The 21,586-nt window shown below is 67.1% G+C and overlaps 3 protein-coding genes across 5 annotated transcripts; 2 read left to right on the forward strand and 1 right to left on the reverse strand.

Moving 5' to 3' along the window:
- The first annotated feature begins 14 nt into the window (after positions 1-14).
- On the forward strand, positions 15-5,344 carry TWNK (twinkle mtDNA helicase). The gene is made up of 5 exons (XM_009973205.3): positions 15-1,302; positions 1,829-2,069; positions 2,754-2,861; positions 3,222-3,363; positions 4,027-5,344. The coding sequence occupies exons 1-5, from the start codon at positions 45-47 to the stop codon at positions 4,381-4,383; spliced, it is 2,106 nt and encodes a 701-aa protein (XP_009971507.3). The 5' UTR covers positions 15-44; the 3' UTR covers positions 4,384-5,344.
- LZTS2 (leucine zipper tumor suppressor 2) lies at positions 4,843-13,234 on the forward strand. Its single transcript, XM_042806660.1, has 7 exons — positions 4,843-4,847; positions 6,543-6,630; positions 8,234-8,302; positions 9,427-9,882; positions 10,177-10,692; positions 11,202-11,471; positions 11,588-13,234. Exons 1-7 carry the CDS (start codon positions 4,843-4,845, stop codon positions 12,266-12,268), a joined length of 2,085 nt encoding a protein of 694 aa, XP_042662594.1. The 3' UTR covers positions 12,269-13,234.
- Positions 13,098-21,470, reverse strand: PDZD7 (PDZ domain containing 7). Of its 3 annotated transcripts, none has more exons than XM_042788087.1 (17): positions 21,351-21,470; positions 20,155-20,562; positions 19,824-19,964; positions 19,245-19,419; positions 18,737-18,913; positions 18,373-18,520; positions 18,042-18,102; positions 17,099-17,524; positions 16,414-16,617; positions 16,171-16,212; positions 15,832-15,989; positions 15,560-15,651; positions 15,320-15,411; positions 15,152-15,223; positions 14,169-14,666; positions 13,763-13,863; positions 13,098-13,613 (listed from the first exon to the last, which is right to left on the reverse strand). In XM_042788087.1, the coding sequence occupies exons 2-17, from the start codon at positions 20,345-20,347 to the stop codon at positions 13,464-13,466; spliced, it is 2,730 nt and encodes a 909-aa protein (XP_042644021.1). In that variant the 5' UTR covers positions 20,348-20,562; positions 21,351-21,470; the 3' UTR covers positions 13,098-13,463. The 3 variants fall into 3 exon arrangements, with proteins under 3 accessions (XP_042644021.1, XP_042644024.1, XP_042644035.1); XM_042788090.1 differs by lacking the exon at positions 21,351-21,470 and adding an exon at positions 20,868-20,980; XM_042788101.1 differs by lacking the exon at positions 16,171-16,212 and having other exon boundaries at positions 21,351-21,469.
- Between the last annotated feature and the right edge of the window lie 116 nt (positions 21,471-21,586).

Here is a 21,586-nt window from a genome sequence, read left to right on the forward strand (position 1 = left end):
GGGGGCCGCGGGGCAGCCGCCGATGCGGGACGGCGGCGGGCGGGATGGCGGTGGTGCCCCTGCGGCCCGGCAGAGCCGCCGGCCGCCTCCTGCCGCTGCTGTGCGGGGGGGTGAGGAGCAAAGGAGCCTCCCTGAGCCCCGCGGTGCCGGGCCGCCTCACCCAGCGGCGCTACAAGAAGGACGTGCTGCCCTCCCCCGAGGGGCCCGTGCCCGCCGTCTCCATCACCGAGATCCGGCAGTACCTGCGGGCCCAGGGCATCCCCTTCCATGACGGCTACAGCTGCCTGCACACCCCCAGCCTCTTCACCGACGGCCGGGAGGACCAGCTGCCGCCGCCGGCCGCCAGCGCCCCATACACGCTTTTCATCGACAAGACCACGGGCAGCTTCCTGTGCACGGCCACCTTGGCCGAGGGCACCTGGCAGGACTTCCAGGCCAACGTGGAGCTGCGGCACCGCGGCGTTCCCGCCACCAGCTCGGAGGAGCCGGAGGAGGAGGCGCGGCGGGCTCGCGAGGACGCCCGCTGCATCTGGGACCGGGCGCTGCCGCTCTGGGAGCTGCTGGATGAGGACGAGACCAACAAGACCAAGGATATGTTCGGGATCTCCCTGGTGACGGATGCCACCCTGAAACGCTTCGGGGTGCGTTACCTGAGGACGGCCAAGTCCCTTGTCTTCCCCTGGTTCAGCCCCCGTGACGCGACCCTGAAGGGCCTGAAGCTCGTGAGGGTGGAGAGGAAAGGAGGTGCGATAACTTATGTGGAAGAGACTTTACCCCGCTTTGATTCCTACCGCAATCTCTTTGGGCTGCCCCTGATCGGCCGCCGAGACACAGAGCTGGTCCTAACCGGGTGGGAGCTGGACGCCCTGGCCCTGTACCAAGCCACAGGGGTGGCCAGCCTGGCCCTGCCGCGGGGGGCCACCTGCCTGCCCCCTGTCCTCCTCCCCTACCTGGAGCAGTTCAAGCGCATCACGCTGTGGCTGGGCGAGGACCTGCGCTCCTGGGAAGCCGCCAAGCTCTTTGCCCGCAAGCTGAGCCTCAAGCGCTGCTCCCTGGTGCGCCCCGGTGACCTGCAGCCCCGGCCCTTGGAGGCTCTGAACCAGGGCCTGAACCTCACCAAGATCCTGCGTGCCGCCCTGCCCGCCAGCCACAAATCCATCGTCTCCTTCCGGCAGCTGCGCGAGGAGGTGTTCGGGGAGCTGGTCAACACCGAGCAGGTGGCCGGCATCAAGTGGGCGCGCTTCCCTGAGCTCAACAAGCTCCTCAAAGGGCACCGCAGAGGGGAGCTCACTATCTTCACAGGTGATGGGCAAACAGCTGGTGGACGGGGGGGGAGCAGAGGGCTCTTCGGTGGCTTCACCCTCCTGGGGGTGATGCCTCATGAGGCTCCCAGGTCCCTTTCTGCTTATGGCTTTGTCTGAGCCTGCCTTGAAGGTGCGCAAGAAGCTGGGGCACGTTCCTAGATGCGCTGGGGCAGGGCATGCTGGTGTGGTGATGGGCTCCCTGCCTGGGCAGAGGAAATCCTGGGGTGTCTCTTACCCCTGCTCCCACCCACCACCTCCTGTCTGAGCCCTCCCTGTGCCCCCGCGCCGGCTGCCCAGACCTTCCCTGCACCCTGCAAGGACCCGCTGGCTGCTGGAGGTGCCGCAGGTGCGCCCAGCCGTGCAACTTGGCACAAGATGCTGCTTGTTTTCGGTGGGAGCGCTGCGGATGGGCTGCTCTTGTTCCGCTCCCCGGCGCTTCCTCCTCTAAACAGCCCCCCAGCACGTTCAGGATGGGTCAGATCATCTCCCCCAGCTAATTCCTCCCGTTGTTGTCCTTGCGCCAGGCCCGACGGGCAGTGGGAAGACGACTTTTATCAGTGAGTACGCGCTGGACCTGTGCATGCAGGGGGTGTGCACACTCTGGGGCAGCTTCGAGATCAACAACATCCGCCTGGCCAAGATCATGCTGACGCAGTTTGCTGCCCAGCGCCTGGAGGACCAGCTGGATCTGTATGACGAGTGGGCTGATCGCTTCGAGGACCTCCCGCTCTACTTCATGACCTTCCATGGCCAGCAGAACATCAAGTATGGTCCCACGCCTTCACCCGCAGTGGCGTTTACCTCTTGTGGCATGTGCTGCAGGGCCTTGGGGAGCTGGGGCTCTTCCCCAGCCATGGGTCACAGATTTGGGGCTGGCAGGAGGCACGTCGGGGTTGTTCAAGTCCCGGGGTTGGCATGTGGGTACTGCCACAACTGGCTGCATTCCTGCTGTCGCGGGGACTGTCACAGCCTCCCTCTGGGGTGGGTGTGAAAGGAGGGGATCTGTCCCTGTGCTAGGTGGTTGCCCTAAAACCAACTTCTGTCCCTGGCAGGATGTGTCCCCCCACACCCTGCTCACCTGGCAGCGCTGCTGTTTGCTGAGGAGGGAGGACAGGCACTTCCAGCTCCTTTAATTCACCAGGCGCTGTGGTGCTTGCACACATCCCCATGTACCCCAAGGGTCCCGTGGGCTGCGGGGATCACGGGATGGTGAGCAGAGGCTGTGTGGGCAGCAGCAGGGTCCTCCTGATCCAGCTGCCCTTACCTGTGGGGGTGGGGCTGCGCCTGTCCTGCGATGGAGGAGATGTGGAGGTGGGACATACCCAGGGCCCAGTGGGAGCCAGCCTGGTACCTCCCAGCTCTGCCTCTCCCCGTCCCCGTGCCTGGCTCAGCATCCCCATCCCTGCTTCTGCTGATTCCCGGGGCTGATCGCGGTCTCCTCCCACCCAGGACGGTGATTGACACCATGCAGCACGCCGTCTACATGTACGACATCACCCACGTGGTCGTCGACAATCTCCAGTTCATGATGGGACACGAGCACCTCTCTGTGGACAGGTAGCCCTTCTCCAAGCTGCCCACTCCTTCCTCCACCACCCTCGTCGTTGGAGCTGGCCCTATCAGGTGTTACAGCAGGGGCTGGGGACCCACGCAGGGTGGCTCTTTTAGTCCTGTCTGGCAGCCCTGTTTCATTAAAGGGTGATCGCTGCCCTGGAGTAAAAGAGGTGGGAAAGTGTGAGCCAGTTACCAGCGACCCCTGTCATGCCCTATCCCCTTGCCTGTGTGGGTCCAGCTGCCTCACAGAGTCAGCCCAGACCTCTGGGTGCTTCCTGCTGTGGGCCTGAACCTGGCAGCACCTTGCTGCCTGCCACCATTGAGCAGTGCCAGCCCCTGACCCCGTTCTTGCTGCTGTGGCAGGCTCGCTGCCCAGGATTACATCGTTGGTGCCTTCCGCAAGTTTGCCACGGACAACACCTGCCACATCACGCTGGTCATCCATCCCCGCAAGGAAGATGACGAGAAGGAACTGCAGACGGCCTCCATCTTCGGCTCTGCCAAGGTGAGCTGAGCTGGGGTGGCCCTTGCTGTCCAGCGGGCACAGCGTGTTCCCAGGAAGGGGCTAGGATACGTTGGGCAGCCATCCTCAGTTCCCACCAGCACCCTGAGTCATCGCTGGGGACTTGAGGGGCAGGATGTCCCCAGGACTCCTGTCACCTGCTGAAGATGTAAGGAGTCTCGATTTGGCCAGGCCTTGGTAGGGAGTTGCAGACAGGGAGCAAACCCTTTGCCAGCTAAAGCTCTGTTGGGGCTTTAGCTGCAGTTAATTAATCCTCATTGACTGTGAGTGGGATGTAGTATGAGATAATTAAAGAAGGAGCCAGGGAGCATGCAGGGATGGGCTCTCTGAGTGCTCCACTCTGACACGATGCTGAATGACAGTGCGGTGGTGGGCAGGAAGGGCTCTGTGAGTGCGCACAGCCCTCCCGTGTGCCCTAATTTCCCCGGGGTGTGCTGTGGCTGCAGCTCAAGCCTGTCTGCCCGGCGGGTCGCTGGGATGTCCTGGGGGAAGACAACAGGTTGATGTCAAGGACGTGCTGGAGTTGCCGTGGTGTGGGATGTCTCATAACAGGGCTTGAAGGAGCTGGGCGGGCAACCCGTGAGCACCTCCGAACCCTGTGACTCTGACTGCATCCCTCCTGGAGATGTTTTTTTTTCCCCCCAGGCCAGCCAGGAAGCGGATAATGTCCTCATCCTGCAGGACCGTAAGCTGATGACGGGGCCAGGGAAGCGCTACCTGCAGGTGTCCAAGAACCGCTTTGATGGGGATGTGGGTGTTTTCCCCCTGGAGTTCAGCAAGGCCTCGCTCACCTTCTCGTCAACTGGCAAAAACAAGGTCAAGCTGAAGAAGATGAAGGAGGAGAAGGCACTTTTAGCCAAGAAAGCTCCAGAGGGAGGCTTGGGAACCACCAAGAAAGCTCCAGAGGGAGGATTGGGAACCACCAAGAAAGCTCCAGAGGGAGGCTTGGGAACCACCAAGAAAGTTCCAGAGGGAGGCTCAGGAGCTTCCAAGAAGCCGTGAGCCCGGCAGATCTCTTCCTCAGATCCTTCTCCTCTCCCATCAGGAGGGACGGGGACTGGTGCTGGGAGCAGGGGACTGGGATATACCAGTCCCTCTCCCCCGGGAGCAGCAGCCACATGCTGCTGTGGCCCTTTCTTCTGCTGCACGAACAAGCCTCTTGGTCGCCAGGATGGTGTCTCTGAGATGTGGGGCCACTGTGAGGGGAGGAATGGGCTTGTCCCAGAGAAGAGTGACCAGGGGAGGGTGCTTTGACAAACACTGGCTGCTCCGTACTGGTGCTGAGTGCTGGGAGCAGAGTCAGTGTGTGCTGGGTGATGGGGGGCAGTGACCTGCAGTCCCAGGGCTTGGGGATCTCTGGACCTGTGGCAGGTTGTTAAATGGTGGCTAAAATGGAGCTGGAATCCTGGGCTGTCACTGGTGGGAGGGACTGTGCTGGTGGGGGACTGTGAAGAGGGACACATGGCGTGAGCCCACCCATCACGGGTCAGGGTCTCTGGGCTTGATCCTGAATGGAATGGAGGGAAATGTGGGAGATTGTGGGTGGCTTTTGCCCCTCCGGAGCTGTGGGCTCTCCGTGGGATGTGGTGGGAGGGTGGGAGCTGGACGCCCGTGGCATCACTGCTCACGGCGGGCTGAAGGCAGCGTTGGCTTGCAGGTGCGACACGGGGCACACCAGCTCTGCCTGCTCGGCTAATGCCTGACCCAGCCCCCTTTGCTCAGGGTCTCCCCCAACCCCTTTTTCCCGGGGGTTATCACCAGCAGTAAAACCTTGGGGGGAGCAGCCCTGCCTTGCTCTGCTGGCCGGGAGGAGGGCAGCCACCCCCGTGCCCTCTGGGCTGCAGGCAGCAAATACTGTGACCTGGCCAGTCCTCGCCATGGTAGGACAAGTCCACGGCTGGATCTTGGTCTAATCCCTTTGTTTTTTTTTTTCCTTCCTAGTTTTATTAAAGCATAAATGTGAGTGCTGTTCTGCGCTACTGACCCAGGGACCCTGGGGCTGGGGCAGGGGGACGCCGGTTGGGGAGGGGGTGGCGCCCAGACGACTGGGGGGATGCGGTGTGGAGGACGTCCCTGCTGTGCAGAGCATCCTGCCCTGGCACACGGGTTATTACCAGCCTCCGCGCCGGGCATAGTTTTAACCTGAGCCATAATGAGGGGCCGGGGCAGGCGGTACACACCCAGCCCTGGGTTTCCGGGGTGCACTGGCTCTCCCAGAGAGCACCCTTGGGTGCTGTCGGTGCAGGTGTGAGCCCCCCTTCCCCGCCAGGCTGGGGCTGATGGCGGAGGACAATCCCGGGGAAGCGGAGGTGTGGCGGGGGGAGCCAAGCCCCCAGCATAGCTGGGTCAGGGTGAGTATGGTGGCATGGGTGGGGGGTGTGGGTGTCTCACCTCTGCCCAAGGGCCCCCTACAGCTCCCTGGACCCCGTTTTGCCCCAGTCTAGCCCAGGGTGGGTGCTGTCATGGGGCTGTGGAGTGGGGCAGTGGGAAAGCTCAGGACCCCCGCCTCCCACCCATCCCTCTTTGGGGCTGGGAGGGGGTGATGGAGCTGGGCCTTTGAGGGGGGGGATCCTGGGTGATCCCAGACCCTGAGAGGGGGACAGGTGGGCACTCACGACTCACTGGGCTGCAGGTGGGTTGATGTAGGTTTATTTTTTTTCTCCCTTTTCCCGCAGTTTGAGGCTCTTGGAGAGCTGGAGGGTGACAATTGCTGCACCATCTCACGGAGAGGGGGGAGATGGGGGGTGTGCTGTCAGACGGGGCTGAGCCTCCTTCCCCCCGACCCAGCCCTTCTTGGTGGGGTGCTGGGCTCCTCAGATAATTTGGGGGGTGGGGCATCTCCTCGGGGGCGACTTTCAGCCCGCGGGTTTGGGGCTGCTTTGGAGGATGGAGAGCCCCCAGGTGCGGGGGGGGGGGGGGGGGGGGCAAAGAAGAGGACGAGTGTGTGTGTCCCACAGCCCGGGAATCCTTCGGAATCGACGTGACTGGGGCTGTACTGGGCGAAGGTGACCCCGTGCTGGGGGGGCTCCCCCTCCGCGCTACCCCACGCACACGCAACCCACAGCCCCCCCGCCGTCTTCCCATCCCCTTCCCGCTCGGTGGGCGTGGCCTCGCCGGGGGGAGGGCGGAGCCTGATGCGGAGGCGGGGCGCCGGGGGGGAGGGCGTGGCTTGCAGCGAGGGGGCGTGTCCTGGCGCGGGGCGGGGCGGCGGGGCGCGGCGCGGCGCGGGAGGGCGGCAGCGGGGCCGCGGTGAGTGCGGGGGGGGGGGGGGGGGGGGGCCGGGGGCCCCGAGGGGGCTATTCGGGGGGTGTTTGTGTGGGGGGGGTGCTGTGTTTTGGGGGAGCTGACGGCGGTTGGGGTGTTGGGGGGGCCGGGCCCCCGGGGGCCGCTTGGCGGGGGGTGGGGTGGGAAGCGAAGCGCTCTGGGGGGCAACGGCGGCTCTGGGGCGCCGTGGGACGCTTTGGGGGTGTTTCAGGAGAAGTTTGGAGGTGTCCTGGGGGTGCAGAGGCCCAGGAGCTCTGGCGGAGCAATTTAGGGGGGCGCGGGACACTTTAGGGGTGCTTCAATGGCACTCTGAGGGGGCTGTGGGGCAGTGCAGGCCCAGGGGCGCCGTGGGGCACTTTAGGGGTGTTTTGGAGGACTTTGGGGGTGTTTTAGGGGCACTTTGGAGGAGCTGTGGGGCAGCAGAGGCCCAGGGGCTCTGTGGAGCACTTTGGGGGTGTTTTAGGGGCACTTTAGGGGAGCTGTGGGGCAGCAGAAGCCCAAGGGCTCTGTGGAGCGCTTTGGGGGTGTCGTGGGGCACTTTGGGGGGTGGTTTAGGGCTCTTTGGGGGAGCTGTGGGGCAGCAGGGGCCCAGGGATGCCATGGGGCATTTAGGGGTGCCATGGGGTCAGGCAGGCTGAGCACTGCGGGGGTCTGTGGGGCAGCGTGGGGTGAGTGGGAGGGTGGGGGGGAGTGTGGGGCAGAGGAGGAGGGCAGCAGCACCCAGGGAGCCTGGGGATGTGGGGGGGTTAGGGGAGGGCTCAAGGCGGTGTCCACCCCCACATGCCAGGTGCGTGGGGAGGGATGAGGGGCTGCTTCCTCCTGCCCTGGGGTGGCCCTGAGGTGCCATCGAGGCACAGGGGTCCCTGGGGACCCGAAACACCCAGCAGCTCAGGGTGGGGGTTTGGCCGAGCAAGGGCCGAGTCTTCCCTTGGCGTTTTGGGGTCAGAAGGGTGGGATCTGGCTTTGCTGCACTCTGGCCGGAGCGGCTGGCAGTGACGCTGCCCCAGTTGCTGTCTGGTTTTACTGGGTGGCTGGAGGGAGGGGTTGCCGGGTGCCAGCAGCCGGTCGGGCTGGCCACCCCCCCTCCCCAGGCTCTTGCCCCCCTTGGGTGGTGGTGGGACCCTTTCGGTGGGCCGGGAGGGAGAAGATGGGAGTCCCTTCCCACCCCCTCCCAGCCCGGCCGCTGAACGCGAGGCCGTGGCGGTGGCAGTGTCCCCTCCGTGTGGGGACCCGGCTGTCCCCAGGGGTGTCCCCCTGACCCTCATGTCCCAGGGGAGTTTTGCTGGGCTGGGGTGCTGCACCTTGGCTGGCTGCATGTGAGGGGGGCCCCGAGATGTCCCTTTGGGAGTCCTGTGTCCCTGCTTGGTTCCTGATCCCTGCTCCTGCCCTTCCAGCAGTGGCAGGTCCCCACAGGGGACCATTGTCCCCACCACCCCTCCCGGGGCGCTGGGACCACAGTGGGGTCCCCTGCCACCCTCTGTGCCACGCTGACAGCGCCTGCTTCAGCCCTGCTGGTTGTGGGGGGGCTTGGGGATCCCCACTGCCATTTGATGCCCTGACCCCCTCTTCTTTCTCCTTCCCGCTTCAGGGGCCGGCTGAGCCGTGTTCGCGGTGCGGGGGCCCGAGTGGACCGGACGGATGGGCAGCAGCTGGCGAGGTGAGCGGAACTGGGGGGGCAGCGGGGAAGGGTGGGGTGGTCACCCACCTTCCCACCCTGGGGGTCTTACAGGCACAGTGTGAGGTCACAGTGCCCGGAGGTGGCACGTACTGGTGGGGGTGACTGTGGCTGCGGGGGGGCTGGCTCGCCAGCATCTCTCCCTTGCTTGCCCCCCCCCGGCCCCCTGGGCGCTGGCAGGCAGATTGATTTCAGGTGACAGCTCAGCGGGCGAGACCATGCGGGCAGCAGCCCCCCCCCCCCAGCCCGTGCCCCGTGCCAGCCGCAGCCATGTGCGAGATGCGATGAGGCAGTGGGGGATGGATCCGGCCCGTCGGCTGGCTCCCGTCACGCAGGCGTATGGCGAGGGTTGGGGCAGGGGGGGGCCGCAGTAGGGCACTGGCAGAGCCCCCCCTCCCCCTGGCTGGTGTGGGGCGGGAACGAGGGGCACCCGTGTGTCGAGGCTGGGGAAGAGCCCTGTGCCTGCATCCTGGACCGTCCGCCAGCCTGGCAGCTGCCCTCTCGGTGGTCTTCTCCAGGGGACCCTGCGCCCCACCGTGGATGGTTGGGGGTGGGGGGCGCCCTCTGTGGGGTCACTGCAGAGAGGTGGGGACTGTGGGGCAGGGAAAGCGGCTGTCCCCATTGCGTGGGGATGCTTCCTCACTCTCCTTGGGGACCATGCTGGTGGGTGCCGTGGGGCAGGCAGCGCCGTGGGGCAGGCGGGTAGGCAGGCTGCCCAGAGCTGGCTCTCCACAGGCCTCTCAGGATTTGCCTCCAGCCCTGGCACGCTTCCCACGGCGGGGTCATGCTGGGGCACAGCAGGGGACAGGACCACATCACCACTGCCCCACAGTGCCACCAGCACCCCACAGCCCCTGGCGTGCTCCACCGGGGTGCTGAGCCTGGCTCGGGGGGTGGTGCTGGCACCACCCCTTGGCTAATCCCAGTCTTATTCTGGTTTATTTGGCACCTCCTTCTGCCTGTTTCTCCTTGGGCAGGCCCATGAGACTGGGGATGGTGGCCTGGGTGTCCAGGGGTGCCCCCAGGCCCACTTGGGGATGCTGGCAGCCCGTGGGGCATGCCCAGTGGTGCCCACAGCTCTGATGCCCTGTCTCCCTTGCCCGCAGGCTGCTTGCGCGCCCCTGCCCGCCGGGGGCCCCCCCACCATGGCCATCGTGCAGACGCTGCCGGTGCCCCTCGAGGCCGCTGTTGAGGGGGCCGCGCAGCTCCGCGCCGCCGCCCGCTCGCCCCCCGCCGCCATGGGCAGTGTCGGCAGCCTCCTGCCCGGCCGGCCCCGCCACGACCACGCCAGCCAGCCCTGCGATGGGGAGCCCCCCGCCACCTCCTTCCGCAAGCAGGAGGGGCTGCTCTGGGACCTCCCGTCCCCCGAGGAGCCCCCCGTGGCTCTGCCCAGCATTGCCCACGCCTACGCCAACGGGGGCTTCTGCGGCGACTGGCTCGATGCCCCCTCTCCCGCCAGCCCCTGCAGCGACTCGGATGAGCCCCGCGATGACCGAGCCCCGAGCGATCCCCTCCGGGGGCCGCCCCCCAAGCTTGTCCCCGTCTCCGGCAAGCTGGAAGAGGTGAGGGAGGTGCGGCAGCAGGGTGGGTGGGTCCTGGGGTCTTGGTTTTGCTCCCCATGCCACGCTGGGGCTGTTAGCTCAGGTGTGATGTCCCCTCCTTTGTGCCGGGCTGTGTGTGGGAGCCCACATGGGCACCCCATGGAGGGGGGATGGAGCAGGCAGTGACCGGCCCTTTTCTCCTTTGGGGTGTGAAGGTGACGGGGCTGGGGGCAACCCCCGTCACCACCCCAGACAGCCCTTCGGGAGGGCGGTGGGTCCTCCCCAGCCCTCTGCTCTCCTCTCTTCCCCTGGCAGAATGTGGAGAAGACCCTGATCCGCCCCATGGCCTTCAAGCCAGTGGTGCCCAAGCTCCGGAGCACCCAGCCGGGTGCACGCCCGGGGCTCTCGGAGAGCCAGGTGAGCCTCACCCACTTGCTGGGTGCCGAGAAGCCCGGCTCCCTGAGCTGCCGCGCCAGCACCCTCTCGGACTCGGGGCGCAACTCCCTCTCCAGCCTGCCAACCTACAGCACGGGCTGCAGCCAGCACCCCGAGGCGGGTGCCCTGCCGGCCACCCCGCACGGACCCCCCGACCCCCCGACGGGCTGCCGCCCCTCCAACTCGGACAGCGGGCGCTCGTCCTCCAGCAAGAGCACGGGCTCGCTGAGCGGCCGGGGCCGGCCCTCCTCCGAGAGTGGCTCCTGCGGGCGCTCGCCCCTGCCCGGCGAGGAGGCCATGCTGGTGCGGGAGCTGGAGGACAAGCTGCGGGAGAGGGAGGCCGAGCTGCGGCTCCTGCGTGACAGCCTGGATGAGAATGAGGTGGCCATCTGCCAGGTATGCCCCCGGCGTGGCCCCGTCCCCCTCCCTGGGGGATTTCCCCTCTGGTTGCAGGGCAGGGACCCCCTTTGGAGACCATCTACATACCCTTGTATGGGGATACGTTTGTCTTTGGGTCCAGGAATGGAAGTTTTCCCCATGGCTGGGCGGTCCTGCACAGTCCCGGGGGGAGCCTTGAATGGCCGGGGAGAACAGCTGTACAGACTGGGGTGCCCCATCTCGGGGTGCCCATTTTCGAATGTGCCTGCCGACCTATGGCTTCCCCCCCGCTGGTGGTGGGGCTGGGGGAGCCCTATAGGCTCTGGGGATGCTGACCTGGGGGGCCCAGCATGCAGCCGGTTGAGGGCGGCATCACCACGTCCCAGACCCCTCCCTTTTTTGGGGGGATGCGTTTGCCCCCTTCCCTATGGGTGAGGGGTGCCCATCCTGGGGAGGGCAGTAGGAGTTGGGGTGGGGTGCCGTGCCACCCCCCCCCCCCAGCATATGTGTGTGTGTGTGTGTCGCAGGTGTATGAGGAGAAGCAGCGGCGCTGCAAGCAGGAGCTGGAGGGGCTGCGGCAGCGCTGTGCGGCCCAGGCGCGGCAGGCGGCCCAGGCAGCGCAGCGGGGGCAGCAGGTCCTGCAGCTCCAGGTGCTGCAGCTGCAGCAGGAGAAGAAGCAGCTGCAGGAGGACTTCGCCCAGCTGCTGCAGGAGCGGGAGCTGCTGGAGCGTCGCTGCGCCTCCTTCCAGCGCGAGCGCACCGAGCTGGCACCCCGGCTGGAGGAGACCAAGTGGGAGGTGAGTCGTCCCACGGCGCTGGGCGAGTTGAGGGGGGAGCACCGGCTCCAGCTTGGGGGGGGGGGCGGGGGGAAAGGGGTTCCCGGCACGGCGCCTGAGCCCCGCCGTCCCCGCAGGTGTGCCAGAAGTCGGGGGAGATCTCGCTGCTGAAGCAGCAGCTGAAGGAGGCGCAGGCGGAGCTGGCGCAGCGGGGCGCCGAGCTGCTGGGGCTGCGGGCTCAGCTGCGGGAGGCGCGGGCCCAGCTGCAGGCGGGCGAGCGGCGGGCGCAGGGGCTGCAGGAGGCCGCCCGCCTGAAGGCGCTGGAGCTGGAGGTCTGCGCCAACGAACTGCAGCGCCGCAAGAGCGAGGCCGACCTCTTCCGCGCCAAAGCCGGCCGGCTGGAGCGAGAGGTGGCGGGGCTGCGGGAAGCCGCCCGCGGGCGCTGCCCCCCACCCGACGAGGGGTGCCCCCCACCCGACGAGGGGTGCCCCCCACCCGACGAGGAGCCCCGGGGCGGCGCGGGGCTGCGGCGGCAGCTGGAGCGGCTGCGGGCGGAGGTGGCCCTGGAGCGGCGGCGGGGGCAGGAGCAGCGGGACGCCTTCGAGCAGGAGCGCGGCACGTGGCAGGGCGAGAAGGAGCGGGTCATCCGCTACCAGAAGCAGCTGCAGTACAGCTACATCCAGATGTACCGCCGCAACCGGCGGCTCGAGCAGCGGCTCCAGCATCTCCGGCTCCAGGGCGAGGACCCCCCGCCCGAGCCCTGTGACCCCCCTGGCCCTGACCCACCCTTTGAGGAGATCACAGCCACCGAGATCTGAGACGCTGCCTGCCCTTGCCCTATGCTCAAGAGGGTGGGGGGAGCCTCCAGCCCCCCGGGACTTTGGGGGCCGTGGGGCTGTGGGGGGGATCCTTGCTCTCCCCCTCCCCGGCTCTGCAAGAGACTGCTGGCACTGGGAGGGGGCAGAGGGGGACAGTAGGCACTGCCCCCTCCCCGCCATGGAGGTGTTGGGGCGAGGGTGTGCCGGCACCCGCCGCGGCGGGGGGCTGTCCGTGAGATGTGGGGTCAGGTGGGTGCCGAGTTCCGGCCTTGGGGCCGCCCAGAGCTGGTTCCTGCTGATCCTCTTAGCGCTGGGGGGATTAGCGGCGCTGGCTTCAGCCAGGGTCACCTTGGGCAGGGGGAGGGCTGGCTTGTCCCCTCCCTCTCGTCCTCGCTGGCACTGTCACCCAGCCACTTCCACAGGAGATGGCGTGTGCCATGTCTCTGCCCGTGCCAGCCTCCCCCCCGCCCCCCCCCCGTGTGTTTGTCAGGGGATTCGTTTCTGTGCCATTTTAAATAACTCTATTTTTATAGGACCTACCAAAACATATCCCACTCTCCCAGCTCACACCCTGCCTGTCTGTGCCCCCCTCACCTCTGCCACAGGGCAGTTTGCCCTCAGTGCCTTTCCCATGCCCTTGTGCCCAGCATCCGTTTCCCCCCCCCCCCAAAAAGCCTGACTCGTGCCCCTGTGATGCCCACCCTACCAGGGGAGAGGGGCACGGCGCCAGGGGTGCAAGCTGGGGACACCCCTGGGGTGGGCAGAGGTGGGGGGCCCAGCTGGGCACCCAGGGAGGTCAAACCAAAGGAAAAGCCTGGCTGTGCCCAGCTCTGGCTTGGTCGCCCCCGGCTCCAGGGGGGGATTTTTGTACTTTATTTCGGTTGTGTCCCGTTCCCAGTGCCCGGCTCGCCCGTGTATCACCCGGAAACGCCGATTAAAAACAAGCCCCTGGCTGTGTTTTTTTCAGGGCTGCGTCTGTGTGTCTGGAGCAGGGTCAGGGACCGCCTGTCCTCCTCCCGTGTTGCCAGTGGTGCCCCCCCTTGGGTCCTGCTGCGGGCAGCTCCACCATGCCCGTGGGGTGCGTCTGGCTCTTGCGCCCTGCTCTTGCGCTGAGACCAGCCACAGCTCGGTGCAGGAATGAGCCATCCAGCTCCTTTGGAGCATGAGGTGGCTCCTCGAAGTGGGGAGTGCAGCATCACTCTGGGGGGGCTCCAGGCACCCGCACCACCAGCTCCATGGGCTCCTTGGCTTTGTTGCGGTAGGCCTGGCGGATGATGTCCACAGCCCGTTGGTGGGTGACGTTCTGCAGGCTCTCCCCGTCCACCGACACCAGCTCCTGCCCAGCCTGGCCCATGTGAAGGAAGGCAGCGGGGTGAAGTGCAGCTGCTTTTGGGGTGCCAGGAGACTGCCGGCACCCAGCAGCAGCGTGGGATGGGGGGTGTCTGGATGCCTGCCCACCCCCCGGTGTGCACTGGGTTCCCCCCCCCCCCATACCTTGAGGATGCCACTGAGGAAGGCGGCTCCCCCAGGGAAGATCTTCTCGATCTTCACCACCGGCTGCGCCCTTGACTCGATGCCGCCGGAGATGCTGATCCCTGTGAGGGAGCCAGGAAACCCTTGCACCCAGGTAGGCTGGGACCCTCACCCGCTCCCAGGCAGAGCACTCCCTCCCCCGGGCTGCCGTGCCTCCGCCCTGCCCTGTTTTGGTAGGTCCTACGTGGACAAGGTGCTGGGGCAGAGGCAGCTCCTTTTCCCCCCTTCTAGTTTTGAGGAAGCGCTCAGTGTTTTGCCCCTTAAATGGGGTGCCCACTGCCAAGGGGGTGCCACCCATCCCAGCGATGCTGGTGCCAGGAGGAGGGTCCCCACCCCACCCCTGGAGTCCCACCCGTGTGCCACCCACCCAGCGAGTGCTTCAGCTTGGAGAGGGTGACGGTCAGCAGATGATACTCCTCTTCCTCCTCTTCCTCCCTGCCAGCATCCTCAGGGCCATTGGTGGCCACCCCAGTCCCCGCCTCGCTCCGTGGCCCCCCAAAGAGAGGTGAGAGGGGGGGCCGTGTCCGACGGAGGGGCTTCCCCAGCACCTTAGCCCCTCCGTCGGGCACTGTCCTGGGGGTCTCCTTGCACCAGGTGAGCCAGGGGCTGCGCGAGTGCCCGTGCCCCTCGCCTGGGGGGGGCTCGGCCAGCAGCCAGTTGGGGGGCCGGGGGCCAGTGGCGGGCAGCGGGCGACTGGTGCAGGCATAGGCATCCACTGGCACATCAGGGAGTGGGGTGTAGGTCCGGGGGTGAGGCCGGCGGGGGCTGGGGGAGGCCCGTGGCCGGGCCGGGCTCGCCTGCAGTCCCCCGGCTTCATCCGGCTCCGGAGCCCCCACCGGCTTCAGCAGGAACCCGCCCCGATAGTCTGCAATTAGAGGAGTTCAGGGATTCCCCCGGAACCCCACCACCACCCAGGGATAGTCCATGACCCCACAGCCCCACTCTCCGGGGCCCCCGTCACCCAGACATCCCCTGGGCATGCCAAAGCCCTGGGACATTTGCCACCTAGGGACCCCCTTGGCACCAAGGGCTCCAGATCTTCCTCCTCCAGGGCCATTCAGACACCCCAGCTCCCCTCCCTGGACCTCTGACACCCAAGGACCCCCAGTTCTCTCCATGGACTCCCAAGTCCTCCCCAAGACCCCCTAGCACCCAGGATCCACAGATTCTGCTACTCCAAGACCTCCCAGCACCCAGGGACACCCAATGCCCTCTCCCCTGGGACTCCCTGCACCCAGGCGTCCCAGCTCCCTTTCTCCTCCCCCAAATTGCCCCCATACCCCCTCTACCCTGCACCCCCCACCACTGCACAGCCCAGCAGCCAGGCAGACCCCGTGGGGCAGCACTCACCAGGCACTGGTGTGATGAGGTGTCTCTTGGGGGGGATGTCGTGGCGGGTCGGGCGGAGGGCAGGTGAGCGCACTGCAGTCAGGGAGAGCCACCGATCACCCCCCGAATTGTACCCACCCCTGCCCGCTACCTGGCCCCAGCCAAGGTCCCCGGAGGGTCAGGGTCTACCTGAGCGGCTCTTGAGGGCATCAAAGGCTTCCAGCTCCAGGGGCATCACCATGCTGTCGAACCGACCCAGGTCCGTGGGGGCCACAACGCTCCTGCCAGGGTAAAGAGTGGGGACAGGTTGTGGCAGCCTCTGGGGTGGAGTGTGATCGGGGCTGAAGAGTGTATGTGAGGCTCCAGGTCCATCCCACCCAGCTGGGTGGTATCGGGGTTACCCTGGGGTACCCCCTCAGCACCACCCACCTCACATCCCGCAGCAGCAGGACCTTCTCAGGCCGGTCCAGGATGGCCAGCAGTGGCCGCACCAAATCCTCCACGCTGCCCTCATGCAGGTACTGCAGGCGCAGAAGGGGCTGTGAGCAGACGGGTGCCCCCCCCGCCTCCCTCCCCCCCAGTGCCTCAGTTTACCTCCCAGCGCAGTGCCCCCCCGAGATGCAGGAGCTGCCCAGGCGTGAGCCCAGGGTGCTAGCGCTGCCTTTGCCCGTGCCCTGCCTGCACTCTGCCCGCAGCCATACCCGGGAGCAGTGGCGGAGCACGGCCGTCACCTCGTCGGGGCTGAGGAGCCGTGCAGCGGTGTCCTGGATGTGCGGGAGCCGGGCCTCGGGGTCGCTGCCATTGGGCTGCAGGGTGGCGATGCCCGTGGGGCCAAAGATGCTGGCACGACGGCTTTTTTCTGGTGGGGCACAAGGAGGGGTGGCCAGCGGGGCAGGGACCGCCCTGGGCAGCCCACCGATTCGCGCCCACCCCCACGGCTCGCTCCACACCGGGAGTTGGGCAGACACATGCAATGCAGGGCCAGGTGCATGCAGAGCCTGGCCCGCAGCCCCCCCTCAGCACACGGGCAGCCCCGTTACCCCGCTTCAGGCTCCGGATCACGAACTTCTGCACAGCGCCTACTGCAAGGGAGATGGAGAGGGGTGAGCGCCTCGCGGAGGGGGCCAGCAGCATCGCTACCCATCGCCAAAACTGCATGTCTAGGGACCCCTTCCCTCTGCCCCCCTCCATGCCAAGGATGCCACAACAGGACCGTGGTGCACATAGAAGTGGAGACCAGTCCCAGGTTGGGTCCTTCTCTGCCCTGTCCCCCATCCCAATACCTCTGTCCCCGTCGGGGCGCCCCAGGGACTTGACGCGTGCCCGGCGTTCGGAGGCGGGGGTCTCCTGGCTGGAAGGGGCCCAGCTGTGGCTGGTGGCACGGCTCCCCTTGAAGAAGAGGTTGACGAGGGTCTTGGAGCGGTGCAGCCCGGGGGGGGCCCCCTGTACCCCTTGTCCCTCTGGCTTCTCCTTCTTCCGCTTCTCCTCTAGGGACACAGAGAGGGGGCTTGGAGTGGAGAGGCCAGGGGGTGCCACCCCAAATGGTGATTGGGGGCAGGGAACTTGGCAGGGGGGGGTGGGGGGGTTGGAGTGGCTACGTGGGGACACTGACTGGAAGGGAGTGCTGTTGTAGAGTGCAGTTGGGTCTCCAGGGGCCATGGGGCTGGACTTTGGGGGTGCCCGGCAAACCCCAGGGACAGGCTGGGGCTACACAGGGCTATAGGGTTGCCAGGGGTCCATATGGGCTGGGGGCTATAGGGTGCCAGGGTCTTGGCTATAGGATGCCGAGGAGCAGGGGCCAGGTATCCATGTGGGTCCGGGGATATAGGATGCTCGAGCAGGGAACAGGTTTCCATGTGGGGCAGGGGATGAGCTATGGGTCTCCCAGGGCTGGGGGGGGGTGCAGGGTTGGAGGGGGACCTCAGCCAGGGGCGAGTCCCACACGTGGGGCCATGCCCTGGTGCCTACCAGCGACGGTGAGGTCGCTCTGGGAGCGCGTGATGGGCTGCCGGGGCCGGCTCAGCGCCAGCAGCAGCGCCGTCTTGGGCGAGTGGGTGAAGGTCCGGCGCGGGTGGGTGCCAGGGGGCTCGCGGGCGCCCTGGCCCCGGATGGCAGTGTCCCGCAGCAGCTCGGGGGGCCGCACCGTGCGCCGCATCTCCGGCAGCCCCTCGGCGGCTGGCTCGGTCTGCATAGCCCGCTCGGCACGCTCCCGCGCCCAGCTTCGCCGTGGCCCATCCTCCGTGGAGATGGCCACATCCACAGTGCGGGTGGGGGACCCTGGGGTGGCCGTCCCCAGCCCGTTCACCGCCCCTGGCGCTGGCCCCGAGGAATAGGAGGAGATGGAGGAGCTGGTCTCCGAGGCCTGAGATAGCTGCTGCAGCTGCCCATTGGTCACTGCAAAGGCACAGCGGGGACACGGGGTGACACACTGTGGGGCCACAGAGAGCTCCGCATCCCCCCTGAGGACAGGGGACATGTGGGGACCTGTAGGGCCATGGGGACTTTAGGGCTGCTAGTGGTCACATGGGGAGCTCTGCGTCCCCTACAAGGGTCAAGTGGGGTCCCACAGGATTGGGGGGACCAGCGGGCCGCTGGCCATTGCGTTAGGGATCTTCATGTCCCCTCCAAGGATGGGGACATGTAGGATCCCGCAGGATCACAGGGACCACAAGGCTGCTGGCTGTGGCACAGGGCTCTCCCTGTCTCCTCCAAGGGTGGGGGGCAGGTGGGACCCTACAAGCCTGTGAGGACTGTGGGGATGCTAACCGCATGGTACCTCATGGCATGGGACATTCTCCCCCCCCATGGCAGCCAAATTCTGCTTGTATGGGGGTCGCAGCACCCCCCCCCCCCCCCCCCCCCGCACCCCAGCCCGGTGTCCCTGCCGGTACCCGCACGGCACTGCCCTTACAGCGACTGAGCCAGCAGTACTCGGCCACCATCTCCTTGTAGGCAGGGAACCGGCCCGTCTCCTAGGCACAGGGGGAGAGGACGAGGGGGTCAGCGCGCGCCGGCTGCCCTGCGCGAACCCGATCCGGTGCCAGCCATGAATAATGCATCCCCCCCCCGGCCCCCGCACCCCCCCCCCACCGCCTTCCCACCTGCCTGAAACCCAACCAGCCGGCAGCTGCACCAGCCCCACGGGCGCCAGGCTGAGCTGGGGCAGCGCCAGCGCGGGGATACGCCGACACCCCCCCCCCGCCGCCCCACCCGGGGAGTCCTGTGGGGCCGCGTGCGGGTACCTTGATGGTTAGCATGATGTGGGTCTGCCCCTTGAGCACCTCCACTGCCTTGCTATGGCTTATGTCTTCAAACTTGACTCCGTTGGCTGCAAGGACTTGGTCTCCCACCCGAATGCCGTTCTGCTCTGCCAGCCCCCCGGGGTCCACCCTAAAGCAGTAGGGGGGGGGGGGCAGGATGGGGCCAAGCCCTGCTCCTGCCCCACACCTCTGCCCGCGTGGCCCCAGGTCCCAGCACCCACAGTGGTGATGCCCACACTCTTATGAGGGTGGGGAGCTAAGTCAGGAAGGGGGTGCCAAGCCCCAGCATTGGCACAGTGGGGATTGGGGTGCTGCGTCCCCCTCATGCCCCCCGGGTTGGCCGTACTTGGAGACGTAGATGCCGAGGCCGAACTCCCTGCCGCCGCGGATGTTGAAGCCCAGGCAGTAGTCGTCGGAGGTGGTGTAGAGGTGGACGATGCGCCGCAGGCCGTCCTCGGAGCCGCTCTCCGACGGCGTTGAGCCGCTTTTCTCCACCACCAGGCGCCTGTTCACCACGTCCACCCTGGAGCGTGGGCACAGATTTGGGGTGGGCTCAGGGGGGTCCAGCTCTCACCCTCCAGCAGGATGGAGCCATCGGTGTCACCCAGCGGAGGAGAGTGATGGGGATGGGGGATGTTGAGGATGGGGCTTGCACCCACCCTGCCTGCTCCAGACCTTTCTATCCCATCCTGGGCAATCCCCACCTTTGTCAGAGACCTCTGATGCCCCCCCACGCCGAGGGTCTCCCGGCTCTGGGATCCTCCCTGTCCCGCAGCACGCCCCACCTAGCCTCCCCACCATGCCCTCCATGGGGTTAGATTTTGGAGTGCTGGCATGGGGGTCGCCCTGCTCACCACGCCGTCTTCTCCTTGGAGAACTTGATGCCCGGCACACGGCCCATCCGCCGGACCACCATGCGGAGGCGGTTGTTGCCGGTGAGGACCTTGACGGCGCTGCTCATGGTGATGTTCTCTAGGCTCACGCTGTTCACCTCCGTGATCTTGTCACCAACACACAGCCCGGCCTGCTCTGCAAGACGCACGCGGCTCGGCTGGGCACCCAACCTGGCACCGATGCCCTTGTTTGGCATCCCCCCTCCCTATACGTGTCCCCAGCCTGATTGAAACCCCACGGGAACAGAGGCAGGGATGCCTGGCAATCACACCAAGGCTGTGGCAGGCATCAGGGGCTTGTCACCTCACTGTGGCTTGGGAGATGGAGCTCAGAGCCACCAGCTGCCCACTCCTGTCTCCTGCCCTTCTCCGTGGAAAGCCTGAAAACCCCATGGCCAGAGGTGGCAGGGAGCAAATGGCGGCTTGCCCACCATGAAGGGTGGCATCGTTGCTGTGGCACCATGTCACTGGGAGCCCCCTGAGAGGGTCTTGATGGCACGTGCCTGTCCCCACTGGTGTCCCTTGCCCCGTCCCACTTACCAGCAGCACTGCCCTCCTCCACTTTACTGACGAAGATGCCAAGCCCGTGCTCAGAGCCACCGCGGACGCTGAAGCCCAGCTTGCCATCCACGCTCTTCTCCACCGTGATGGCGTTGATGATGTCGCTCTCATTGCTGCTGGCTGCGGGGACAAGGGATGGGACACGTCACCGAGGCTGGGTGCGAGCAACAGCGGGGGGTGTCTCTCTCGCTGGGGATGTCCCCAGCCCCAGGACAGCCCTCCCTGCCCCCAGACCCAGGGAAGCCAGGCAGCCAGGCCCCCCCCCCGGCCACGCGGGTGGGCAGAGGTCTGGGGGGGACACCCCACGCACCTTCGATGGGGGCGTTGATGAGGATGACGCGGCCCATGGGGGAGGCGGCGCGGCTGCCCCGGGTGGCCCCGTTGAGCAGGCGGCTCTGCTTGCTGAGGAGCCACTGGGGAGCCAGGCTGGCCTCGCTGCTGGAGCTCCGCGACCGGCTGCCCGCCGTCATCCCCGACAGTGTCGCGTCCCAGTCCTGGGCCATGGTGGCACTGGGCACCCCGGCGTCCCGGCGTCCGGCTCGGGGCTGGCCGCGTCCTCACGGGGCCGGGGCTGCCCGCCGGCCGGGGGGGGACATGGCATAGTCCAGCAGCACATGCCCGGGCTCGGGCACCGCTCCCTCTTAGCAGCGCGATGCCGGGGCCGGCTGGCGTGGGTGCTCGGCGCTGGCAGGACGGGTCCCGGACGCAGCGGCACAGCCTGGGGGGGTGGGGACAAGGAGCTTCATGACCCCCCTCTCCAGCCCTGTCCCCTCCCATCCCTATAGCATCCCGGGGGCCAAACTGCTGCAGGGCTCAGGGGTACCACCCTGGGGGTGGCAGGCACAGGCTGCCCTGCCCTGGGGCAAGGGTGCCGGGGTGCAAAGGGGCATTGCCTGGCACCGTAAATCCGGAATAGGGGGTGCAAAGGGGCTCTAGATAGTAGCGTAAAGCCAGAGCAAGGGGTGCAAAGGGGCTTTAGCTGGTAGCATAAATCCGGAACACGGGGGCGCAAAGGGGCTTTACCTGGCAGCATAAATCTGGAAAGGCTCCAGAGAGGGGACGTGGGGACCTCAGCTGTACCCCAGAGAGCAGTACCTGACCCCCCCAGCCCCTCCTTGGGGGGGCTTTGCAGCAGGAGGTGGGGAAGAGCCTCTCCCCATCCACCCCGGAGCCCCTCCGGATTTACCCCGCCGGGAGCTGCCATGGGGCAGGAGACGGGTCCGCTGCCCCTCGGGGCAGTTCCCGCGGGGATTTTCCAGGCGTGGGTGAAACGCCACCACGGGGCCCTCCCCCCGCGCTTCGTCCCCCGCTCGCCCCAGCCTGACCTCAATAAATAAGTGATGTCCCCGGCCAGGGGGACACGCCGGTGTCCCTGCCGCCTGCCAGCCCCCCACGGCGACCCCCGCTGTCCCCCCCCCAGCATCAGCCTGCGGTGCCCCCCTCCCCGAAGGGGCGCTGGGGACCCCCCCACTGCCGTCCCTCCCCCCCGCCCCGTGCCCTCCTCACCTGTCCCCATGATGCCACCTGCGAAAGAGACACCCGGCAGCGCGGGGGGGATGGAGAGGCCGGGGGGGGGCAGCGCCGCCTCCTGCCCCCCCGTCCGCGGGGATTGGCTGCCCCTGCGGGACCGGCGCGGCCATCGGGCGCGGGAGCTGTCAATCACGAGCGGCCAGGGCTGGCCTTGCGGCTGGGGTGGGGGGGAGGGGGGGGGAGAACGGACACAGGCTCCCCCCCCCCCCCGG

Source organism: Tyto alba, unplaced genomic scaffold (genome assembly GCF_018691265.1).
Source record: "Tyto alba isolate M040663 unplaced genomic scaffold, T.alba_DEE_v4.0 Super-Scaffold_1, whole genome shotgun sequence".
NCBI lineage: Eukaryota > Metazoa > Chordata > Aves > Strigiformes > Tytonidae > Tyto > Tyto alba.